General features: G+C 45.9%; 2 protein-coding genes across 2 annotated transcripts in view; one reads left to right on the forward strand and one right to left on the reverse strand.

Annotated features, from left to right (window-relative positions):
- etfdh (electron transfer flavoprotein dehydrogenase) overlaps positions 1-826 on the reverse strand; it is a 3,052-nt gene extending 2,226 nt beyond the window's left edge. The window contains exons 1-4 of the mRNA XM_068740655.1: positions 817-826; positions 596-718; positions 380-479; positions 231-291 (exon numbers count right to left, since the gene is read on the reverse strand). Coding sequence (XP_068596756.1) covers positions 231-291; positions 380-479; positions 596-718; positions 817-826 — 294 coding nt within the window. The remainder of the gene's footprint in view (positions 1-230; positions 292-379; positions 480-595; positions 719-816) is intronic.
- A 1,104-nt stretch (positions 827-1,930) lies between these two features.
- Positions 1,931-6,432, forward strand: gask1b (golgi associated kinase 1B). The gene is given in 5 exon segments (XM_068740587.1): positions 1,931-2,813; positions 3,832-4,049; positions 4,918-5,144; positions 6,212-6,359; positions 6,361-6,432. Coding segments are annotated over 5 exon segments (1,548 nt in total).
- The last annotated feature ends 16,358 nt before the right edge of the window (positions 6,433-22,790 follow it).

Below are 22,790 nucleotides of genomic sequence, written 5' to 3' on the forward strand. Positions count from 1 at the left end.
CACAGATTCCCCAACATATTTCAACAGTTTGCTCTTACAAGATATTAAAGTATGCAAATGAGGACAATTCATGTCTGGACACACTCAAGTTCAAACTCCAGAAACGCAGAGACTTGGGCGTCACCTTCCCATCAGCACTTTTGACCCAAATGACACGTTGGCCAAGTAAAGATAAAAATTTACATTTAGCGCTGCTGCCTTTCGCTTTACCTGAACAAACACATCCCGACTCCACAGTAATTCAGCACCGGCCTGGCGACCTCAATCGGAGTGATCCCAAACCAGCCAAATCTGCAAGAAGAGAAGCCAGCCCATGATCAAATTCACACCATCTTTATTTTCCAATCTGGGTGGAAGAAGACGCGGCGACCCGGCTCACCTTGAACTCGCCCAGCCCATCAGCAAGTTTGTAGAGCTCCAAATCAAAACGCCAACAGCGAGGCCTACTGCTTTCACAATTGGAATGACCGCTAGATTCGCTGTCGATGACAGGAAGAGCAAGGACGATGCGTTTAGAACCCACAGCCGTCCCGGAGGCGACTCGATTAAACTAAATGAAGCGAGCTTAGGAACTTTTGCTTCCAGGAGACAGTACCTGTGGCCCAGAGGACGCCTCCAACCATCGCCAAAGGGTAGAATTTAGGAGACTGAAGCAACAGGTTTCCAATCATAGACACGACCCATATGGACGCACAGGTTATCCACTGGAGAAACATACCTGCAGGGAACAGCACACAGGTGATGAGAGTTCCTGCAGCAGCCAGTGAGTCCTTCAAACATTTTGAACGTCAGATATTGCATCCGCTTTGTGCTTACCGTCTCCCATCTCAATTTTTTTCACCGGAACAAGGTTGCTTCCATACAGGACCACCGAAAACACACTTGCAGTGATCCCATAGGCAAAATGGCTCAGGTTGGTTGAGCTAAAATTCGACTCAAACATTTTATGTTTGCTGGCATTTTCCTCACTTCTTGCACCTGAAAGAATTTTCAAACCAAACAAATGGTTGATGGCGGATTCCCGGACACCTCTCCGTCGTCACAGCTGAATTTAGCGTACCTTTTTCCGTGCTGCATTCATTCCTATGGCAGCTCACCATGAATAATAAGACCAGTAAAATCGATGTGTGCATGTATTTGACCCAAACCATGTTAAAACTAAAGATCGACCTGTCCACAGCCACGCGTCTGCCCAGGTGAGGCCTGACTCCCAACCAGGTGCTGCCAATTACCTCATCACTCCATCTGGCGTTTAAATAGTCAACTTCTTAGCCACAAATCTGTACCAATATTTAAATAATAAATTTATTATTTTAAGGGTGGAGGTTAGCTTATGCTAAATGGTTGTATATCATGCTGTAGCTGTGCGGGAATCTTATTTTTAAATCAATTTTGTCTCCACAGGCTGCTCAGAGAAAACTTAAGAGTTCCAGCAGATGTCGCTTTAAACGCGTGGGAGCGTAATGGATCAAGGGTGACCGTCGGTTCACGTTAAAATCCGCGTAATGAACCCACACATTGGCCTCTGACGCATCTATTTAATTTATACAAAATAACACCCACATATAGTCCGCAGCGTCCCCGAAAGACGCCACTGTGCGTAAAACCATTTTTCTCTGTTATATGATATTCCCACATATCGGCATGGGAGCAACTTTATAACTTTATATTTTGTTCCTTCGTGGACTAAAGCATCAGAACATTCTGAAGTCTCTGAGATCCTCGTGGGTGTACTAATGCGGAGAATCCACTGAGCTGCATGCGCGTTCCCAGCCCGACCATGCCCACAGGTTCTCTCCGCGCGTAATGTGACCGCAAACCCTTCCTTCCTTCCACATCCAACTTTGGAAGTTGCGAGCTCCTCCTAGTTGGAGGTCGTCGCACCATAAAAAAAAGCAGACATGGAACAATGACAATATCATAAACTCTAATGGGGAAATCTCGCTGTCCCGGTCTCTGCTTCTCTTTTCTAAAACCGACCGGCATTTTCCGAAAGTGTTCTCTTCCAAAAACGACTCTGATCATCGGCAGCGCGTGCGTCCTTTATCTGCTTTTTGCGGTTTCACGAGTGGGACATTCTCAGCATCGCCGGGACAGAAGGATTTACAAAATCAAGAATCGAAACACCCGTGGGTTGTATCATTTGGACGTCGGCGATGCGCAGCAGCAGGATCCCGTGGATTTACAGGCTGGTGCCAGCTTCGGGGTCCCCACGCGGTTCGACGTGGTGTACATAACCCTGAAGTCCAAGCGCTTGAAACCTGCAAACATTCGAGGTACAATCAGGCCGAAACTTCGGAGAAAAGTGAGAAGGACGAAGCCAGCTGATTCAGCTTTTACGCAGCGCCGACGCGCCGCCTTGGAGCGGGACGCGGGCCAAATTAAGCACAACTTTGCTTCCTTGGGGGAAACACGGGATGTGGAATATAAATCTTTGGATATAACGCATACATTTCACATAAATGAACACACAGACTCGTCCGGTAGTTCTATTCGCATTTACAGCCAGAGGGCACCGCCGTGGCTCAGCCCACGGGACGTGGAATCCATGCGCTTTCTAGCGGATGCCAAAATTTTGCGCGTCAAAGAAGTTTCTCATGGAGGCTTTCCGTCCTTTCTGATATTTGAGGGCGACACAGGCGGCTTAGTTACGAACCCAAACCACACAAAGCTGCGCGCCATATGCGGAGCGCAGTGTGGAGTCATCAGCAGCCCCGTGGACACCGCCGAGGTCTTCGCCTTCCATCTGGACAGAGTGCTGGGCCTCAATAGGACGTTACCGGCCGTGAGCAGGAAATTCAGCTTTTTGCACGGTATGTTAACAGATTAGAGGTCAAAGTTCAGCCAAGGTCATCCATATAACTGTGCCTCTGCTGCGGATCCCTGACGATGAAGACAAGGGAGGGAGGGAGAGCGAATCAGAGCAAGCGATGAAGGTCAGGATGACTGTCTGGGGGGGAATGACTCACCTAGTTTGATTGGTTTCTTTTCTGCCTTGGAAGTGGAATTCATTTGGGGGGAGGAAGAATCTAAAGTGTACATTCTGAGGTCGGTTTGTTACTTCATCTGGTTACCCACGCGTCTCGGCGAAGGGACATTAGACACGTGTTCTGTTTCTGAAGGTGAATCCATTTAAATATGTCTGAGTGCTCAGATGCTGTGATGATAATCCAACAGCCTGCTTGCAACCACGTGCTGAAAGTCCATTTGTGCTCGAATCTGTGTATCAGCCACTTCCTGTAAAGGCCAGCCAGAAACAAGAGCCCCTCCAGGAACATTTAAAAAACACAGTTTTGAAGTCAAAAGAGCTGAAAGAGCTGACCTGATCGATAAAACTGTGATCATTGTGGGAGAAAATCACTCAGCAACCCTTCAGCTTTCAGCACCATAAAAGCGCAGTTCAGAAAAGAAAAGATCCATGTTCTGGGGCTGTAGAGTTATTAACGATAGACAAAGAACTGCACCAAACGCTCAGCAGGGTGCCACTGAGCACGCTCATCCAAATGTTACCATTAATCCATTCATAACTAACTGCTGAGCAAAAAAAACATCTCTTTTACGCTACCTCAAATGATAAAATAGGTCTGGTTTAAACTCATATGAAGCCAGTTTTGCGTCTTGGGTGAGAAATAGAGGATTCTTTCTGCTCTTTGGTGCCTCTGACTCTTTTCTCATGTACCAGAAAAAAGTGTCGCATGAGCAAGTCTTTGCACTTAATTGTTGGATCTCAGATTTTTTTTTATTACAAGATAAATGTAAAGGTTTAAAACTCAGACCAGACTCAAGATTTGCGGAAAATTGATCATATACCCTTTTATCCTCCCACTTTAGGAGGCCAGTCCTGTCCCGTGGCATCATGGGATGCATCCCTCTACCCAGAAGGCCTCATTGCAGGTCGGTCCACGGTGAAGTTGACGTGGGGGGAATACCAGAGCGCCCTGAAACACCGATGTTGGTACAAAAACACCAGCCCGAAGCCTGACTCCGGCTGCAGCACAGTTCATCATTATGAGTGGAGCAAACTGGCGCTGTTTGACTTCCTGTTGCAGGTAATAAATCAGTCTGAAAAATGAAAACACATTTTATATATTCCACCTTTCTCAAAAGATCACGTCTGGAGCTTATCTTGTATATTTTGTCTTGTGTGTGTGTGTGTGTAATCAGAGATAAACTGAAAACAAACAAATGATTACATCTCCTCAGAGGTACATCATGCTGTGTCTAAATCAAACTTCTGATCTTGGGGGGGGGGGGTTACATATAATAACGAGGAAATGGGGCAATACTTTCTCTGGAGTGTAAAATCATCCAGTGAGATCAGAATGTCTCATCTTCCATTCTTCTTCTTCCTCTACTTCCTGTTGTCCTTGTGAAACAATAATTCATATTGTGCTGTTCGGGGTCAGCAGGCCATACAAACACTCCTGTCAACATGAGTGGATATGAATCATTTATTGTCTGGTGTTTTCAGTAATGAAGCACCGGCAGACCCCAGCTGTTCTTGTGATTAGACTCCCCAGGTACTGAAATCACAATGCCCCCACAGATCCCACACAATTCCTTTATAAACCATGATTATTTCTTCAAAGAAGGAGAAGAAGTAGATAGAAAAACGGATTTTGTTCAAGACTCCTCGCCCTGGTGTTCTACCTACAAATGCTAAAACACTGACTTGCAGCACAAGAATTAGCAGAACGTTTCTAACCATCAATCTTTTTGTAGCGTTATCCATGTTTCTGCGTTCACCTGGAATCTCCCAGTTGGGCTCTGATTTTTCCAATAATCCCAAACGCACCATAAGCAGGACTTCATCTCCTGCTCCTCTGTTTGAGAGCTCATAGGATCAAATTGGTGAATGTGTCTTTATTTCCTGACACAACCGCCACGAGTAATCCTTGCAGAAATGTTCTTTTCCAGATCCACGACCGTCTGGATCAGAGCTGCTGTGGATTCAGACCCAGGCGGGAAGACTCGTGCGTGGAACTCGGCCACCACGCCGAATGCGGCGGCCCGAGCCTCGTCAAACTGACAAATATCATCCACAGGAGTCACGAGCCCAGACGCCTGGTCTTCACCAACAACAGGGCGTTCTTTGACCGCAACGAGGACAACCTGGACTTCAGGCTCTTGGAAGGAATCAAAGAGTAAGTTTAAGTAGATAATAATAAATAAAAACAACAACGACATGCTGTTACCTGTGGTTTTGTTAACGCTCTGTGAAATTGAAAAGCAGATGCATGAAAAAAAGAACTTGTCAGTCAGAACATAGATAAGAGGTCAAAGGCACCTCAGGAGTCTGTCTGAAGATTGTTCTTTCAAGTCTCCAAAATCAAGGATTCCATGTTGGCCGAAGTATTAATAGACAGTCTGTTCTGTTTTGTTCAGAGGTTTTCAGATTCATCCCGATGTCTGCAGGTCAGCGTTTTGCATCCAAAATCCTCCTTTGATCCATTTGGGTCATAGTTTAGAGAGGTCGATATTTTATTGGAAACGTGATTCTGCCTCCGTCTGTGGAGTATTTCCTGTTTTGGATATGAATTTAGAAGCTGCGGTGGCATTTTCCTTGTGGACCTTGAGTAATCCCAAACCACACAGTATGGAGTCAGAATTCTCTACCTTTCCTTTGATAAATCTTTAGTTTTACCACAGCTGATGCTGTGCATGTATCCCGCTTTGAAAGAAGCTTCTATTCTGGTATTCAGATCAGAGGCTGAGGCAAAATGAATGAATGCATGAATGAATTTTAATTTCAGTTCAGTTTTCAATGAGACAAAGGACAATATTTCAAAGGATTCAAGGCATTCAAAGAAAATGAATCTACCGGTAAATGCTTTGAGTTATCACTTAATTTTGGGATACATCATGCAGAGATGAAAATATATATTTTTTCTTAATCCTGAAAATCCTCTGTAGATCTTTTTTTTTACATCTTATCTCCGGCACATTTCAATTATGCAACATGCCGCATAAAGTCTTCACGTGAAAAGCCGAGCTGCATCCTTTTATCCCTGCATTGATCTACTTTGGTTCTTCAATTGAGACGAGCTGAGAAGCAGCATCTCCCACTCTGGCGGCTAAACGCACTTGTGTAAGCAAGCAAGTTCACGTGTTTGCCCAGCGACAGCCAGCTGTGTCCGCTGAGCATCCTTCGCCTCTGAGACGCGAACCTGAAACTAGAAGTCAGTAGTTGTACTCCTTCCTTGCTCTCCAGGTTCCCAGAGGAGGCCGTGTTGGTGCTGAGGAGCATGAGGCTGAGGGAAAAGCTCCTCCAGTCTCTTTTCCTGGATCAGAACTACTGGGAGAGCCAGGGAGGCCGGCAGGGCATCGACAAGTTGATTGATGTCATCGACAGGCGGGCCAAGGTCCTCCTCCAAGGTCCTCCTCACCTACATCAACGCTCACGGGATCAAAGTCATCGGGATGAACGTGTGACGAGCCTCACCGGTCGAGTGGCCCAACTCCCGGGATGAAGCGTTGAAACTGGAACCTTGTCCACTTAGCTTGTCCTGAGTGGGCCTGAAGAGTTTGAGGCGACGGAAGCGCACCTTGTCGTCTTTACGAGACGCGAGAGGCTTCTGTTTGTGGCGGGCTCTGTCAAAACACAACTCATTTTGATGCTTTTATTACTCAAAAAAATCATCGTTGTGGATTTTCTCCCGGTTCTCCAGCAAAGTCATGCAGCTTCGGTGAATTGGTCACTAGAAACAGTATGAGCGTGAGTGGGTGTCTGTCTTTCTGTGTGGCCCTGACATGGACTGGCGACTCGTCCAGGGTGTACCCAGGCTCTCACCCATCGCCAGCTGGAAATAGGCTCCAGCAGGCAGAATCTGCAACGGCAGGAAATTAAACCTCTAATCGCAGCAGCATGAATCAATTTGGCTCGCGTTACACCCAAACTAATCCGAAAGATTCGTATTAATCTTTGGCACATTTTTCTCTCTTACACCTCCCGGACAAAAAGGTTTCATAGATTTATGTTTCCTTGTATGTTGCATTATCTTTAACTGTCGAACATGTTTAGACAGATGTAGACAAGACTGCGTTTTATAAGTGGAACAACTTTAAAATGAAGTCAGAGCATCTTATTCTCTGCACTCGTATTTGTATTTAATTTAATCTATTTAGATCCAACTGCTTTTATTATATTTATTTTACTACTTTCTGTTTTTTAATTGTCAAAGCTTTTTTCAAGGCCAATAAAAACTCCTGCCTACCAGATACGTGAGATTCCGTCCTAACAGTTCAAACATCTGCTCCTGGCGACATAACAAAGGAATCCTATTCAAACAACATCAAATCTTTAAAACTGGTTTGGCAAAGACTTTTTTTTTTGTTTTAACAAATCTAAGCGGGTCAGAAATAGTCCGTGGCTCTGAAAGCTGAACCCAGTTTTACGTACAGTCGTAAACTTCGCCATGAGCTCCGTGGGTCGGCGACGGCGGGCCTTTAGACGGGTCATTTTTGTGTCCGTGCCCGTCATTCGCTCCATTGTTGTTTTAATCCCTTTGCTCCATGCCTCTGTGTGTTTGTGTTTCAGAGACCCCTCCAGTTCCCAGAGGATTTTCTAGCCCAACGTTACACGCATGTGCATGCACATGTCACGCAGACAAAAGACGACTTTTCACCAACATAATCAGCAACAATAGGTGTAAAGACAAAAAACACAAGAGAGAATTTGCCTTGCAGGCTGCAGATGAGAATACTGTGGAATGGGTTTTTTTATCAGCTGTGTGTGTGCGCCTGGTGACGGCGTCCCAACAATGAGCCTCTTTATTCTCATGAATTCAGCTCGGCTAATTGTCTCCATGTCACTTTCCCCATTCGCTGCTCTCAACAGACGGTTGCTGTCCTGATGCATCAGCTTATGAATCTGCTTGCTGTCTTTTATTTGTTCACAGTTTTTTGTTTTTGTCAAATTGGATCATTAGCACCGCTGTAGCCTGTAACAGGATGTCACATGTGCAGACGGTCCAGATGCTCCATGCTTTCAAGGAATGAGGCCTCTGGAATTTTGGATGCAGCTAAAGAAATGGGGTCACGTTGAGTTCACGCTCACTCTGGAAAAGCAGCTTTCCATACAGACTGGAAAAAAGAAGGCTGTGTGGAGCAACATGCCGGGCTAATTCCGTCGTGATGAGCTAAGCTAACCAGCTGTTGGCTCCAGGTTCATGGTGCAGTCCAGTTAAAAGGGGAAGTCTGAATTTCCTTGCCCCCCCCCTTTGGGAAGTTTCACCTGGAACGCACCTCAGGTTCCACCTTTTGAAAGTCGGAGGACTCCTATCGACCTCATAAATAGTCCTGGATGCTAATCACATCTATGGCAGCGCTCCTGCCTCCATTCTCCATTCCCTCTTGTCTCCTTCAGAACAAAACTCGACAGACACAACAAAGTTGTTCTGTTGCCGGCATCGCTCTTCAGGGAGGACTTCACACCGATAAGGACTTTGGCGTGGAAACAAAGTATGTCAACACTTTACAGGAAGTCATGTCAAAACTTGCTTGTTTCACTAACACGTCTCATGTCTGGAAGCAGGCCACGCAATGACTGACAGTCTGCTTTGATGATTTTAGAAACAGGCAATAACTCTTTTAAACTGATCCTCCCTTTGTGGAAAAAAGAGCAAGTCTCAGCAGATTTAACTCGGCTGTCCTCGCTCATTTTGCTCTTTTTATTCTATGAAAGCTTTCAAAATCTCACATCTTGTCTGCTCATGCAAGCCAGATGAGCCTTATTCTACTCGAGAGGCACATTTCTGACTCTAAGCATTGTTTGTTGCATCTTATCCATGAAGTTCTCATCCTCTCCATGCAGTTTGTGCACAGTTTGCAATTCAAACTACGGCTGCCGCTCAGATTTAAGCCTTTCAGATAAGGGGTTCTCTGTCTGAAAATACTTTTAAACTATGCACTGGACGGTCTCAGATTCCAGTGGGAGACATTTAAATTCTTTAACAGAGTGAAAGAGTTTAGAGCCGATTGCTCCAGGCCTCTATGAAGAAGAGGAGTGAACAATATCTTTCAAAGTGAACTTTGGTCGCGTGCAGAATGACCTTCCTGCCTTGCTTCAACTGCTATGGCGACGTCTCCCGCTGAAAATAGCTGACCCTGAGAGAGCCAAAGATTTTACCTCCTCATTCCTCACTCATAAAAGCAGCTTTATGGCATAAGCTTCTGCACTCAACATTATGTGTTGTAATAGTTGTTGCACACATCTTATTGTGCGTTTTTCTAAGGGGCGGTCCTCCCCAATGAAGAGATACGACCACCGAACAACCTGAGATGTTCTGCCGTTCCTGCAAACAGCTGCGAGACTGAGAGATTTAACCTTCTGCAAGAACCAACATGAGATATCCCCACAGGGAACAGACACCTGCACATCTCACACAGTCATTCCAGTCCATGAAGCGTTCTCCTCGGCATTTGGACGGCAGAAACGCTCAACGATAGAGCGGCAGAGGACACACCTCATCCGCCAGGTGATTCACCGGATCCGCCGAAGCCTCTGATGTCCCAAAGTTAAGGAGGCATGAAAAAGTTGACACGGAAAATGAAAAATCATCACAGGCTTTAAAAAGTAATTTTTAGAGAAGAACATTTTTCGTATCTTTTGGGGTCTAAAAGCGAGTAGCATCAAATGATGCATATCGTCCAAAACCCACGGGAGGCTCGCCTTCGTGCGGAAGCATCTCAATCATCTGCTCCCAGGGATTTGTAGGGCAATCAAACAGCTGTGGGCAGAATATGTCACATTCTATACATAGTGATCTCGTGATGAGAGAGGAATGCTGTGCAGAGAAAGGCAACAAAACTAAAATGGGACCATTATGGATGATCGCTCTCACGATTGGCGACACAAGAGCGTAGCAGAGCGTCAAAAAAAAAGTTTGTGTTTGTGGTTTGATCTTTTCTTAGACGACTGATGACAGAGGGACCCTGATGAGATCACGGGCCATCGAGCGATGCAGATACATCCAGGACCATGAAAAGGCCCGCTCTAACTGATGTCATCCTTTCATGAGCATCTCCAAAAACATCTGCTGGCTGATATAACTAGAAAATAAGAGGTTGTGAAAGTAAATTGAGAAACATGCGCCACCAACTTTTCAATTTCTAAGTCAGAAATATTCAGAATAAATTAAAAAAATTATCCCCAAGACTCCAGCAGATTATGTCTCCTCAAAGCTTTCCCGCTGGTCATGGCGGTACCATTAGAGTAAATAGTGCTGCTCCATTTGGGTCTTATGTTGAACTCTACAAATGCAAAAATAAAAAGTTAGATGAAAGGACAACCTACAAGCAGAGAGGTTGAAACTGATACAGAAAGTAAGCTAAAAAAATTTATATCCTTCTGCCCCCCCCCCCCCCCCCCAAAAAAAAAGAAGGAAAAAAAAAAATCATTCTAGAACCCAGAACTAAAGTCATTGTGAATACATGTTTTAGGGAAACATCACAAAGCATCCTGGGTGGAAAAAGGAGATCAGAGGTAAAAAAGAAAAAAAAAGACAAGTCAGAGAGGAGGAGCTCACTGTACAATAATGAATGCCCTATATGAGCTTGTTCTTGTATATGCATCATGTAAACATAAAGAACACTCAACATTCTTTTATGTAATATGAAATATTTTATTTTGAAGATATAAGTCAATTTTCCAAGTCAAAACATGCTTTAGAAGTACATTATCATGCTTCACGTCCCAATCTCAAACACCTTCTTCTTTCTCAAGGGGCTCCAAATAGAATTTCCAAGCTTGCGTCAAGAGGGCAGAGGAAAGAATTTGTCATCCCCGTGACTGAGGAAACATACCAGACAAAATCCTCCGTGGCGAAAGTTGCCCGTCCTTGTAGGAATCCAAACAGTATCAGGCTGGGCCAGGCTGGGCAGGCATGAAGAGCCGGCCAAACAGGAAGTGACTGAAGCCAACCGCTGGGTGCGGTGCCTTCAGCCCGGTGGCCATGCCCAGCTCCATCAAGCTCTCCGTTTGCACTTCAGAAGATGAAATAGTGACTCTAAGCAGTGATAAATGCAGCAGCAACAACAACAACAGATGTTGACTCAGAGGAATGAATGAATTAGGGAATTATGTGTTGACCCCGTGATGAATCCCGGTGACCTGACCTGTCCCAGTCCGGGAACAAAGTCAGCTGTGATTGGTTCCTTCCGCCTACAAATTGCATTTTAAATCATTTGTTTTACATTATGAGAATAATTATCCTCCATGAACCGAAGAGAGGCTGAGCTGTCTTGATGGAGGTTGTATAGTCACAGCCTAAAAAACGTCCTCTTGGAGTATAACATTTCATCCAGCCTCATTAGATTAGCTAATAAATACCTGCATCCTTCAGACTGACGTCAGCTCATTTATGACGCTGCTTCAGGAACAGCACATGAGCCAGAGTTATTCCCGAGCTGCTCCAGCGGTTCTGAGAATAATGGGTCGTTTTTAAATGAGCTACTCTGCTGCCCTCTAGTGACCGAATGACAGAAATGTTCAAGAGCGACTTCAATTGACCTTGAAGTGCAACCTAAACGCCCTTTGAATGGATCATCTTTCACTGCCAGTCTCGGCTAACCTGTGAGTCCGACGTGCGTTTTTCCAACAGTGTTCTCTGTCTGCACTAAATCGCTTCGCCGATAGAGCGTTTCTCGTGCTTGTGGGACTGTTTCCATGGCAACCACCTCCATGTGGGAAGACGGATCTCTCGCACATGCGTCCCTGAATGCACATTCTCACCCACACGTCCCCTCCTCACCTCTTCCAAAATATGTTGACGTAGATTCCTGTTTTAAAACCTCGATTAAAGTTCAATCTCTGCGTCAGGAGAACAAATTCAGGTTTTAGCCTCTCTTCTGCAGATCGGGTTTCGAATCTGCCTCATGTGTTTACAGCGTGTTTTTTTAATATTCGTTGACGTCTTCATAACAGACGCATCGTTCACACCCACGGCATCCTGCTCGCTCCATTCCCTGCTCACGCATTGGTCTCCCGACGTGAAAAGCTTTCTCCTTTGGGAGCTGAGAGACTAGAAATACCTCAACCTCCTTGTGTCAATCCTCCCCCCCCCTGACAGTGACAAAGTGAAAAAGGCCGAATGCTCCACTTGACACCTTTGACCTTTTTTTTTGTCTTGAGATGCAGAAGAGAGAGGATGGAGTCGGTCGGCGAACAAGAACTTCCACCGGTCGGAGGAGGTTTTACGTGAAGATGCATGGGTCAGCACGCCGCTGCCGGTTTACAAGGTGCTTCTCAAGGACACACCTGGATGCTGCAAGGCTAGGCAGGCTCACAAACGACAAATACATTGATTTATATATAGCCTTGGCATTTTAGTATTCAAGGCTACAATTCAAGTAGGTTTTTTTTCCTTGTCAGGATTGGGATGCTGATTGGTTGATTCGAGATGCCAAATCACTCTACACCTACAGATGAACTTCAATCTGACTTGTTTTTTAAGTGGCACTTGATTTCCGGAATTGTGGCATGGTTTTCAGAGTACACACACACACACATATATATATATATATACAGTACACACACACAGTCTTTCAAAGCACTTTCATCACCCCCGCTCCTTCTCTGCAGCATCCTGCCTCTCTGCTGAGGGAACAAGCTGGCACTGATGAATGAGATGAAAAAGGGTTTTGGACAGTGCAAAGTCTGCAGCAGGGCCTTCATACTCCTCGACCTCCTCTGGGGACAGGAGAGAAAAACAGGCAGCATATGTAAGGACTTAAAACCAGCACAAAAAAAAAAGAAAAGAGGGATGAGGGGAGGTTTAGAGCGGTGTCATAGCTTCGGGAGGCTGGGCAGAGGGCAAGGCCGGATCCTTGGATGGGTGGGGGTCACATCCATCATACTGCACATGCTGAGATTGAGCCCTCCCACCTGTGCACCAGCACGTCAACACACATCTGTGTTAAATACCGCACATGCTCTAATGAGTGTGTGTCATCATGGGTATATTTTTAACATAGGCTATGAACAAACGAACGATCACATTCAAAAGCATAACACTCTGTAGGCTCTCCGTCGCAGCAGGCGTCGCATCATCAGTTAGCTGTTGCAGCAAAAAAAAGAGTTTTCAGCTATAATGAGTCATCTGCCAAAAATGTACTGAAATGTGCTGAGGAACAGTTTGTGCTGCATGAAGCGCACGCTGTCAGCCGCCAGCTGTTAACGCATTAAAAACCCCACACCCGAGAGGCTGTGCGAAAAGGAGCTGAGGAAAAAGACTGGGGGGGAAATAGCGGAGGGGAGGAAATGTTGGAGAAAGGAGAGAGAGATCATCACCAATTTGAAGTGTGAGGAGAAGATGTAACTCACGGAGACACACTGTACGCTCACTCTGCAGCCGATGGCCGTTAATCCACCAGGTTGCGCTGTTGCACTTCAATCCCAATCGGTGAGGAAACGGGCTTTCTGTGTGGGGGTGGTACAAGAGGGTGATGATGAGGAGGAGGAGGAGGAGGGGGATGGGGAGGAGTTCACGCAGCAATTTCTGAAAGATTTACATAGGCAGCGAATCTGAAAAATACACGTAAGAGGGGAGATTACAGGACGCAGCTGCAATTAAAAGCAGACTGCACACAGCACAGGATGGATGCTGTGAGTCAGCAGGTCACAGGGACGAGGGCGAAAAACAGGAGCATGCATGAAGACGAATACGACAACTTCTGTAATGGGTGGGTTTAGGGTGGCGCTGTAGTCAAAAGCAATCATTTAATAAACCAGCATGCTGCTACTGATAACCGAAGAGTCAGTCTGACAAGCTTACAAAGACGACTGAATTATTACATAACGGTGGAACTGCTGCGACGCCCACAATGGGAGCCTTGCCGGGTCAGAACCAAAGATCCATTTGTTCGCTGCAAATCCAAGTGACTCAGAGCAAAATACAGTCTATTATCATCTGCAATTAAACAGAACCCGCCAATTTAAAAATGACAGCAACAGAGGAGACATGCCAAAAATCTTTTTAAACTGGCATGACTTTTAATAGGCAGAGTACAATGCTTCCTCCTAAACCAAACAGAATGCTAATCTGATATCCTGCAAGGCTCAACACATCTATATGGTTTATGAGTAGCTCTTCGCAGCTACAGAGGATGCATCGTTTTATTCTCCACCTCCGACAGTTAATGCAGACGATTTCGATGTCGCAGTTGTTAGGAGTTGATTTGGGAATTCTGCTTCTATGCAGATTAATGATTTGCTCCAACATACAGGAAATAATCCGACAGAGAATAATATTCCTCTGCTGTCAGACGCATCATTTCATCTCAAGCTGCAGGTCTCATTCCTGCTCTCGCCGCCTACACATGAATTCTGCAGTAGCTGAATTCAGGTCTGGCATCTACAATAGTCTGGGGGTGGTTGAAGAGGAAGCAGGGATTCAGTAATGGCGGTTTCTTCTGGATCTAGATCCACATCTTTTAAAGACACAACAAATCCGTTTGTCCACTCCTAATTCTACAGTGTCTCGGTAATGGCAGCAGAAACAGAACCTCCTTTGTGGAGGTAGCAACCCCCCCCAAAGAGCTATCACACACATGTATGGTGAGCACCTGCAGAGTCTTTTGGGGGGATGAAAATTGCTGTTATCCCATAATAGTACCACTGCAGGGTATTACCCGTCTTAAACAGTCTATGTTGAACAGGGTACCGTAGTAGAGAGTCCACAGACAAGGTCTCCAGGGACAATCAAGTCCTCCTTTCAGTCTCCTGCCTCCACACACACACACACACACACACACACTACCAAGGTGTCAATCGGACTGGGTGAGAAATTGCATGCTGATTAAAAGAAGTCCCAGCGTTGCACACTCCCCCCACCAAATGTCACTCCTACTGGGAGGATGCGGTGGAAATGTCAAACGTGGAAGTGAAAGTGACAAGAGAGACAGAGACAGAGTCGCAGGGAAGCTTAATCATTTTAAGGATAAACTTTTCCAGATTCTCCGCGAGATTCTCTTCAGCCGAAGCCTCGTGGAGAAACGACAGTCAACTGAGACCGACCAATTAGAATAATTTGACATTCTGAAAGCAGAGACGAGTCGGCCTCCGGAGTGATTTAATTACAGATACCACATCCGGAGAGAAGTCCAGTATGTTTTTCATCCCGGGGTCCCCAAAAGCAAATCCTTCTTTGTCACGGCCCTCGTCCTGCCGTCCAGACGCACTCGGCATCCTTCCGAGTCGCCGTTTGCTTTGGAAGGCCTTCCCGTCGGACACCCTTGACAACGCTCTGGTCACTTAAGACACAGATTGCTCAGGTTCAGAAGAAGACCGGGGGCTTTAGTGTTCGCGTGGGATGTAAACCCTAGTGGTAGCGTCACGTCAACGCGGGTTGCATTAGAGGTCGTTTTGAAGGATCATCTCGTGCCGAAGGGCGCCATCTGCATCCAGATGAGATACCGAAGGACGGAACAAAACAGCTGCGTTTGACGCTGTGGGAATGGAGGAGAAGAAAAAAAAAAACCTCAGACAGAAAGACATGTTTGACATCTGTGACGCAGCGATGGATTCCAAAGGATGAAAGAGGATGAAAGATCTAACGAGGCTGAGCTCCACGTTTTCTGACTGCAGCTGTTTGGAAGTCAGACTCTGGTTTTTATATCCGCCATTGAGGGGAAATCATTATCTGGAACTGATGAACTGACGTTTTAATGAGAAGGGATGGCACACGGTTCTCCAGGGTGATTTTATTTTCTCACACACTTTGCTGTTGCTGTTAATGCAATCCCTCGTTGGTCAAACATTTGAACCCTATTGGCTCTCTTCCTCTGCTTTAACATTCTGAACTTTCGGCTTTGAAAGACAAAAGCAAGTCAAACCAGGTCAACGACAACCTCTTTCTTGTTTCCCTGGTAGGGATGCTGGCTCTGCCGAGGCTCTCTGAGTGAATCCTCTATAATTAAAAGTGAAGCAGTTCATTTAACAAGCCCCTTTTTATAGAAGGCCTTTGCAGCAATGCTACTGGGCTCCGCCACCCACTCAGCGAATGCTAAATGCTGAATGCCTTGGCTCCTCTTGAAAGCAGTGGTTTCGTCATCTTTTACAAAATGCCTTCTCTCTCTGCGCTATCATAGCGCGCGTTAGTAGCTCCTCACTGCAGTCGTCTTATGACTGGAGCCGCGAAGTCACTTCCTGTGTCTTATTTTGTATATTAATTCACAAACAGAGAGACAAACCGTTCTGCTTGGATGCTTTGGAAGTGGTTTGATAGTTTGGTGCTGCCGTAAGAATAGATTTTTATTCATGACCTTGCTTTTGAATGGCTGCAGGATGTCTTAATTAATTCCACACAATAGTCATCTCAATATTAGAAATGTAAAATAAAAGAAGCAATCTCAGTGCCGACAGGGCTTCAACCTGCCTGCGCGGCCCCTCATTATTACTTATTAATACTTCATAGAGTAAATTAATTCAGACAAATTTGTTCATTATGTGAAATAGCTATACCAGCGAGCAGATTAGCTTCCTGGCTCATAGCTAAGCTAAAGGGTTCTGATCTGACTTGAGCTGTCTCGTCATATCTGAGGTTTGTCATCTTTACGGATGAACCTGGTTGGAAGTGTTTGGTACCCCAGGCATGAGTCAAACGCTCAGGAGTTCCGGGGGGGGGGGGGGGGTGGCTAAATGGAGGTTAACCCCACGCGCAAGGGATTTCCATCTCTAGTTTTATTTTGCTATCATGTTTCTGTTGTTGCCAGACCGTTTATCAACCAGATGGTCGCCACGGCCCATGATTTGCTGCATCTTCATCTAAGATAACAGATATTGCAAGGGAAAATATCATAGTCGATGAGGCAGGCTTTGAGTTTTAGAAACAGCTTCATGTCTCAGGGCTAGCTTCGTACCAGCTGGTCTGCTCGCTCATCCGTCGCCATGATGGAGCGGCGCCAAGCCAAAGATCAGATTTTCACTTCCAGGGGAGAATAAGATTCCGTTACAAAGCATATGCAGACTGCATTCGGAAATCCAAACAGGTGTGCACGACGCACAAGCACTCAAGGCAGATGACGCCAGATTATCAGCCACAGCTGAAATGAAATGGATTCGGTTTGTTTGTGCAAAAGTAATCGGCTCCTGAATTAACTGAACCGAAGCGGGTCGGACAGGGAACTGTGTTTCTGGCAGTCGTTCGGTGTCACAGAGGCCTTATCTTTGTTTTTAATGCAACAGAAGGAGACAGTGACAGATTAGGAGTGAACGCATGGCTGCGTATTCTGCCGGGATGGAACGGGTTTAAATGTCAGTCTGGATCGGCACCTTTGTGCTTTTGTTATCGACGGCCTTCCAGAAACATCCTGCAACGCAAAGCGCGGCACAAAGCGATGCTAGAACTTCTACCCTTTATTCCTGATTTTATGTAATTACAACAAATTATCTCACAGAATGGAGTGTTTTCATTGGATCAAAGAAGTTGGTGAAAACCACAAAGAAAAATAACATTTTCATGTTTTATAATTCTGTATGCAAATCTCACTTAAAGAAAAAAAAATACAGAAAATGTAAATTGCCAATTTGAATACTTGTCCATGTGGCAGAATAAAAGCGCTCATCTGTTTTCTCCAATGCAACACAAACAAGCCTGATCACACATCAGAACAAATAACTAAAACATAAAACAGACATTTCCTTTCAGGTGTCAGCCTATTGAAACACTTCCTTTCCCAAAATATAATCTCCTTTCATTGCTTGCAGTTGCAATCGCACAGAAAACCTCAGCTGAAAACCCACAGAAAGATCAGCACAAGCTATTGGACAACTCCATTTACCATAATCCCCCTTGGCACACCAGAGGTGAATCCAACGCGCAGCTGCTATTGAGGAGGAATTAGGCTTTACGTTGAGAGCTTGCAGCCTGATGTCATGAGGGAACAGGAAGTCGTTGGAGAATTCAGAAAGAGACGGAAAGCAAGGTAGCAGATATTTGTAGGATGTCAGAAAATAAATGATCCATGAATGAAAAATTTGACTTAGAACCTCACTGAAATGAAGACTTTGGCACATCCTTAAGACCCGAATACTAAACTCGCACATTCAGGCATGCTTGTTCTGAGTCTTGAGGGGTTTAAGTTGAACACAGAACGTCATGCATGAAACCATAACGTCAGGTTAATGAAGACTATTTGAAATCTGTGATGAAATGTCTGCACAGCATCATTTATAACGCAAATCATTGTCAGCGGAGTCGAAAAGTAGTGCAAGGAGAATCCAATTGTGCCATTGCAAGCAAAGATCCACAGTGAGTGAGGGGGAACCCACCGGTGCTCGATAAGGGGGGTCTGCAGAAAAGCCTCATTGTCGGCGCAAATAGAAAGGATGCATTGATTAGCGATGGCGGCTGCACGCAGCCCGGCCCTCCCCGACTCCCGCCACGCTCGACGGACGACTTTATCTCCCCGTCAGTGCGAAAGCTGATTAAACATTTTCACCTGAGGCTTTGCGTTCTTCCCTCCAAAAAACACATCCTAAAAAAAGGAAAGACAAATCGAATCTCAACAAACAGCGAAGTGATTGAAGCCTCACCTCGGATTTTTTTTACCGTGGAATTTCACAGAAAGCTGTGCGTGTTTGTTTGGATCGACTCCATGGTGTTGACATCCTCTATTAAAAGCAACAACGCCACAAGGATGATGATGTTTGAACCTCTTTGGCAGAGGGAATGATGATTTATTTTGTTTGGTGCTGTAGCGTCGACGGGAAGAAGTTGCTTTTTTTTCAGTGGGAATGGCCCAGATCAAATCCTTAGCTCACAATTTATTGTCACTGTTAAATGCATAAAAGCAGGTTTTACAAATTAAATAAATGGTGCACAGAGTTTTAAGTGATTAAAATGTATGATTTGCTTCCTGTTCCACCCTCCAAGAACAGAAAAAGGCCATATTTGTTTGAGCCTGTTGTGAATGCTGATTGTGTTACTAAGTGCTGCAAACAACGTCACAGAAAACGTCGAGACAAAGGAGGGACTAACCCGAAAGCTCTCAGGGTATGAACATTCGAGAGCATTCTGCACCTAACATATGCTCCTATACAGAACCTATAACTTTAAATAAAGGTGATTTTAATATCTCCTCATCAGCGCATTCTGCCGAATGTGAGCCGTGAAGAAAATGTCTTCCAATTTGTCCACTTGCACTCAAGAGTGACTAAATTTTGTCGGTCAAAGTCACCGTAACCTCACAAAACCCATTATTAGCCATTACCCAAGCATTAATACGTGGTCATTGTGACACTAATGTCGAATAGGATGAAATGATGAAGTCATAACTTCTTACATCCTAACGTTCTCCAGTTGTTCTTCGGAGACAGAACGGTGACCTGCAGGCGTGTGAAGCGTTTCAGCGTTTGCAGCTTCTTTGCCGCTCTGAGTTTGCCGAAAGTGAACTTCGGGTAATTGCTGCTGCAGAATGTGGTGGGCTGTTAATCCGCTTCATGCATGAGAGCATCTCAGGAAAATCCTGAATACTCTCGAGTCACCTTTTTCTTCTTCTACCGGCGTAGTTTAGTTTAGCTCGCACTGTGGGGGTGGCACCATAGAGCAGAACCGGTGACCCTAAAGTGACCATATAGGCATAAATGAGAGTGAATATTATTTTGACTCGCGTTAATTTTTCAAACTGTATTGGTCAAAGGTTTTCCAGATTCAGAGTCTTTAAACCGTTTTGGAGGTGATATTATGAAGGACGTGAGAACATATTTTAAAGAGGCCACTTTGAATGTCTGATTAGGTTTGATAAGTGACGGTCGTGTGCGGCCATGCTGCTCCATAACGGAGGCCTTTAGTTCAAGGACAACGGTAAGAGCGTTGCTTGTAGCACTGTCTGGGCGGGTCGTGCAGTCAGAGAATGCTGACTTGCTATGAATCATTGAGCAGTTTAATAAAGGGACTCTGATGTCTATGACAAGAAAAAAGCACTGGGAAAACAGAATTACATGGGGGAAGAGGGCAAAAGGAGAGAGAGAAGGGAAGCTCCACACATACAGATGATCTACAGGTGATGGCGTTTCATTTAGCATTTGTCTTCTAACAGGGATCGCCATGTAATCCTACATCGGGTTCATTTATGTCCCCTTGTTTCTGGCGAACAAGCCCTCTCCCGCCATCACACAGCCGCGCTGCACAGGAAAGCCATGATGGCGTGATGTATATTTCATATCGTCTGATCGCTTGTCTGGGGAAAAAAAGACTCCATTGCATTATAAACCAACAGAGACCTGAGTTGATCGATAGCAATGAGCCGTGTTGATTCACTCTCGTTGCAGTAAATAGAAAACTCATTTTTCTCCAGAGCCAGTCCAGAATAAAAGCGCTACGGCACACACTCCCTGTTGCCGCCATTGTGTTAGCAATTAAAGCCGATATTCATGAAAGTGCATTCACGGCTGGCGCGGGAGGTGACCCACCGGGACCCGGTGGTGTATGCAGATGGGGAGTGGGTGCACAGTGATTTATGGTGAAGTGGCAGAGTGGGCGGGACGGTAAGAAAAGAGCCGGCACGCAACCTTTCTGCCACTTGAGCAGGTGTGCGCGGCTTTACTAACGCAATGCATTAATGTTGAATGGAGAAACAGACGATATGAAATATACATCACGCCATCATGGCTTTCCTGTGCAGCGCGGCTGTGTGATGGCGGGAGAGGGCTTGTTCGCCAGAAACAAGGGGACCTAAATGAACCCGATGTAGGATTACATGGCAATCCCTGTTAGAAGACAAATGCTAAATGAAACGCCATCACCTGTAGATCATCTGTATGTGTGGAGCTTCCCTTCTCTCTCTCCTTTTGCCCTCTTCCCCCCGTAATTCTGTTTTCCCAGTGCTTTTTTAGGCCCGAGCGCCTATTCTAGGCGTAAGGGGCTATTGCTTTTGCAACGCAGAAGATGACAAGTTGACGAGCGCAGCTCGTCAACCCTCGACAAAGTTGACGAGCGCAGCTCGTCAACCCTCGGCATCCAACACACTCACGCACACACACACCGACACTCAACAGCACACACACACACCGACACTAAACAACACACACGCACACACACAGAGATCCACAAACACGAGTTGACGAGCGCAGCGAGTCAACTCGTGTTTGTAACTGTCTTCCGATGGTTGACGAGCGCAGCGAGTCAACCATCGGGCGACCAACACACCCATGCCCACACCCACGACACTCAACAGCACACACACACACACCCCGACACTAAACAACACAGACACACAGACACACACACACACACACAAACACGAGTTGACGAGCGAAGCTCGTCAACTCGTGTTTGTGTGCCCCCACAGACGCGTAGCCCTCGTCGAGACCATTCCGAAAATGTATTTTGTGTAGAAATCGCACACTCAGAAAAAAAGTTATATTGTTTTTGCAAAAATTCTTTATTCTTTTTAGGCCCGAGCGCCTATACTAGGCGTAAGGGGCTATTGCTTTTGCAACGCAGAAGACGACAAGTTGACGAGCGCAGCTCGTCAACCCTCGACAAAGTTGACGAGCGCAGCTCGTCAACCCTCGGCATCCAACACACTCACGCACACACACACCGACACTCAACAGCACACACACCGACACTCAACAACACACACGCACACACACAGACATCGACAAACACAGTTGACGAGCGCAGCGAGTCAACTGTGTTTGTAACTGTCTTCCGATGGTTGACGAGCGCAGCGAGTCAACCATCGGGCGACCAACACACCCACGCCCACACCCACGACACTCAACAGCACACACACACACACACCGACACTAAACAACACAAATGCACACACACAGAGATCCACAAACACGAGTTGACGAGCGCAGCGAGTCAACTCGTGTTTGTAACTGTCTTCCGATGGTTGACGAGCGCAGCGAGTCAACCATCGGGCGACCAACACACCCACGCCCACACCCACGACACTCAACAGCACACACACACACACCCCGACACTAAACAACACAGACACACAGACACACACACACACACACAAACACGAGTTGACGAGCGAAGCTCGTCAACTCGTGTTTGTGTGCCCCCACAGACGCGTAGCCCTCGTCGAGACCATTCCAAAAATGTATTTTGTGTAGAAATCGCACACTCAGAAAAAAAGTTATATTGTTTTTGCAAAAATTCTTTATTCTTCTTTATTCTTTATTAGGCCCGAGCGCCTATTCTAGGCGTAAGGGGCTATTGCTTTTGCAACGCAGAAGACGACAAGTTGACGAGCGCAGCTCGTCAACTCTCGACAAAGTTGACGAGCGCAGCTCGTCAACCCTCGACAAAGTTGACGAGCGCAGCTCGTCAACCCTCGGCATCCAACACACTCACGCACACACACACCGACACTCAACAGCACACACACACACACACCGACACTCAACAACACACACGCACACACACAGACATCGACAAACACAGTTGACGAGCGCAGCGAGTCAACTGTGTTTGGAACTGTCTTCCGATGGTTGACGAGCGCAGCGAGTCAACCATCGGGCGACCAACACACCCACGCCCACACCCACGACACTCAACAGCACACACACACACACATCGACACTAAACAACACAGACACGCAGACACACACACACACACACAAACACGAGTTGACGAGCGAAGCTCGTCAACTCGTGTTTGTGTGCCCCCACAGACGCGTAGCCCTCGTCGAGACCATTCCGAAAATGTATTTTGTGTAGAAATCGCACACTCAGAAAAAAAGTTATATTGTTTTTGCAAAAATTCTTTATTCTTTATTCTTTATTAGGCCCGAGCGCCTATTCTAGGCGTAAGGGGCTATTGCTTTTGCA

Source organism: Brachionichthys hirsutus, chromosome 6 (genome assembly GCF_040956055.1).
Source record: "Brachionichthys hirsutus isolate HB-005 chromosome 6, CSIRO-AGI_Bhir_v1, whole genome shotgun sequence".
NCBI classification, from domain to species: Eukaryota; Metazoa; Chordata; class Actinopteri; order Lophiiformes; family Brachionichthyidae; genus Brachionichthys; species Brachionichthys hirsutus.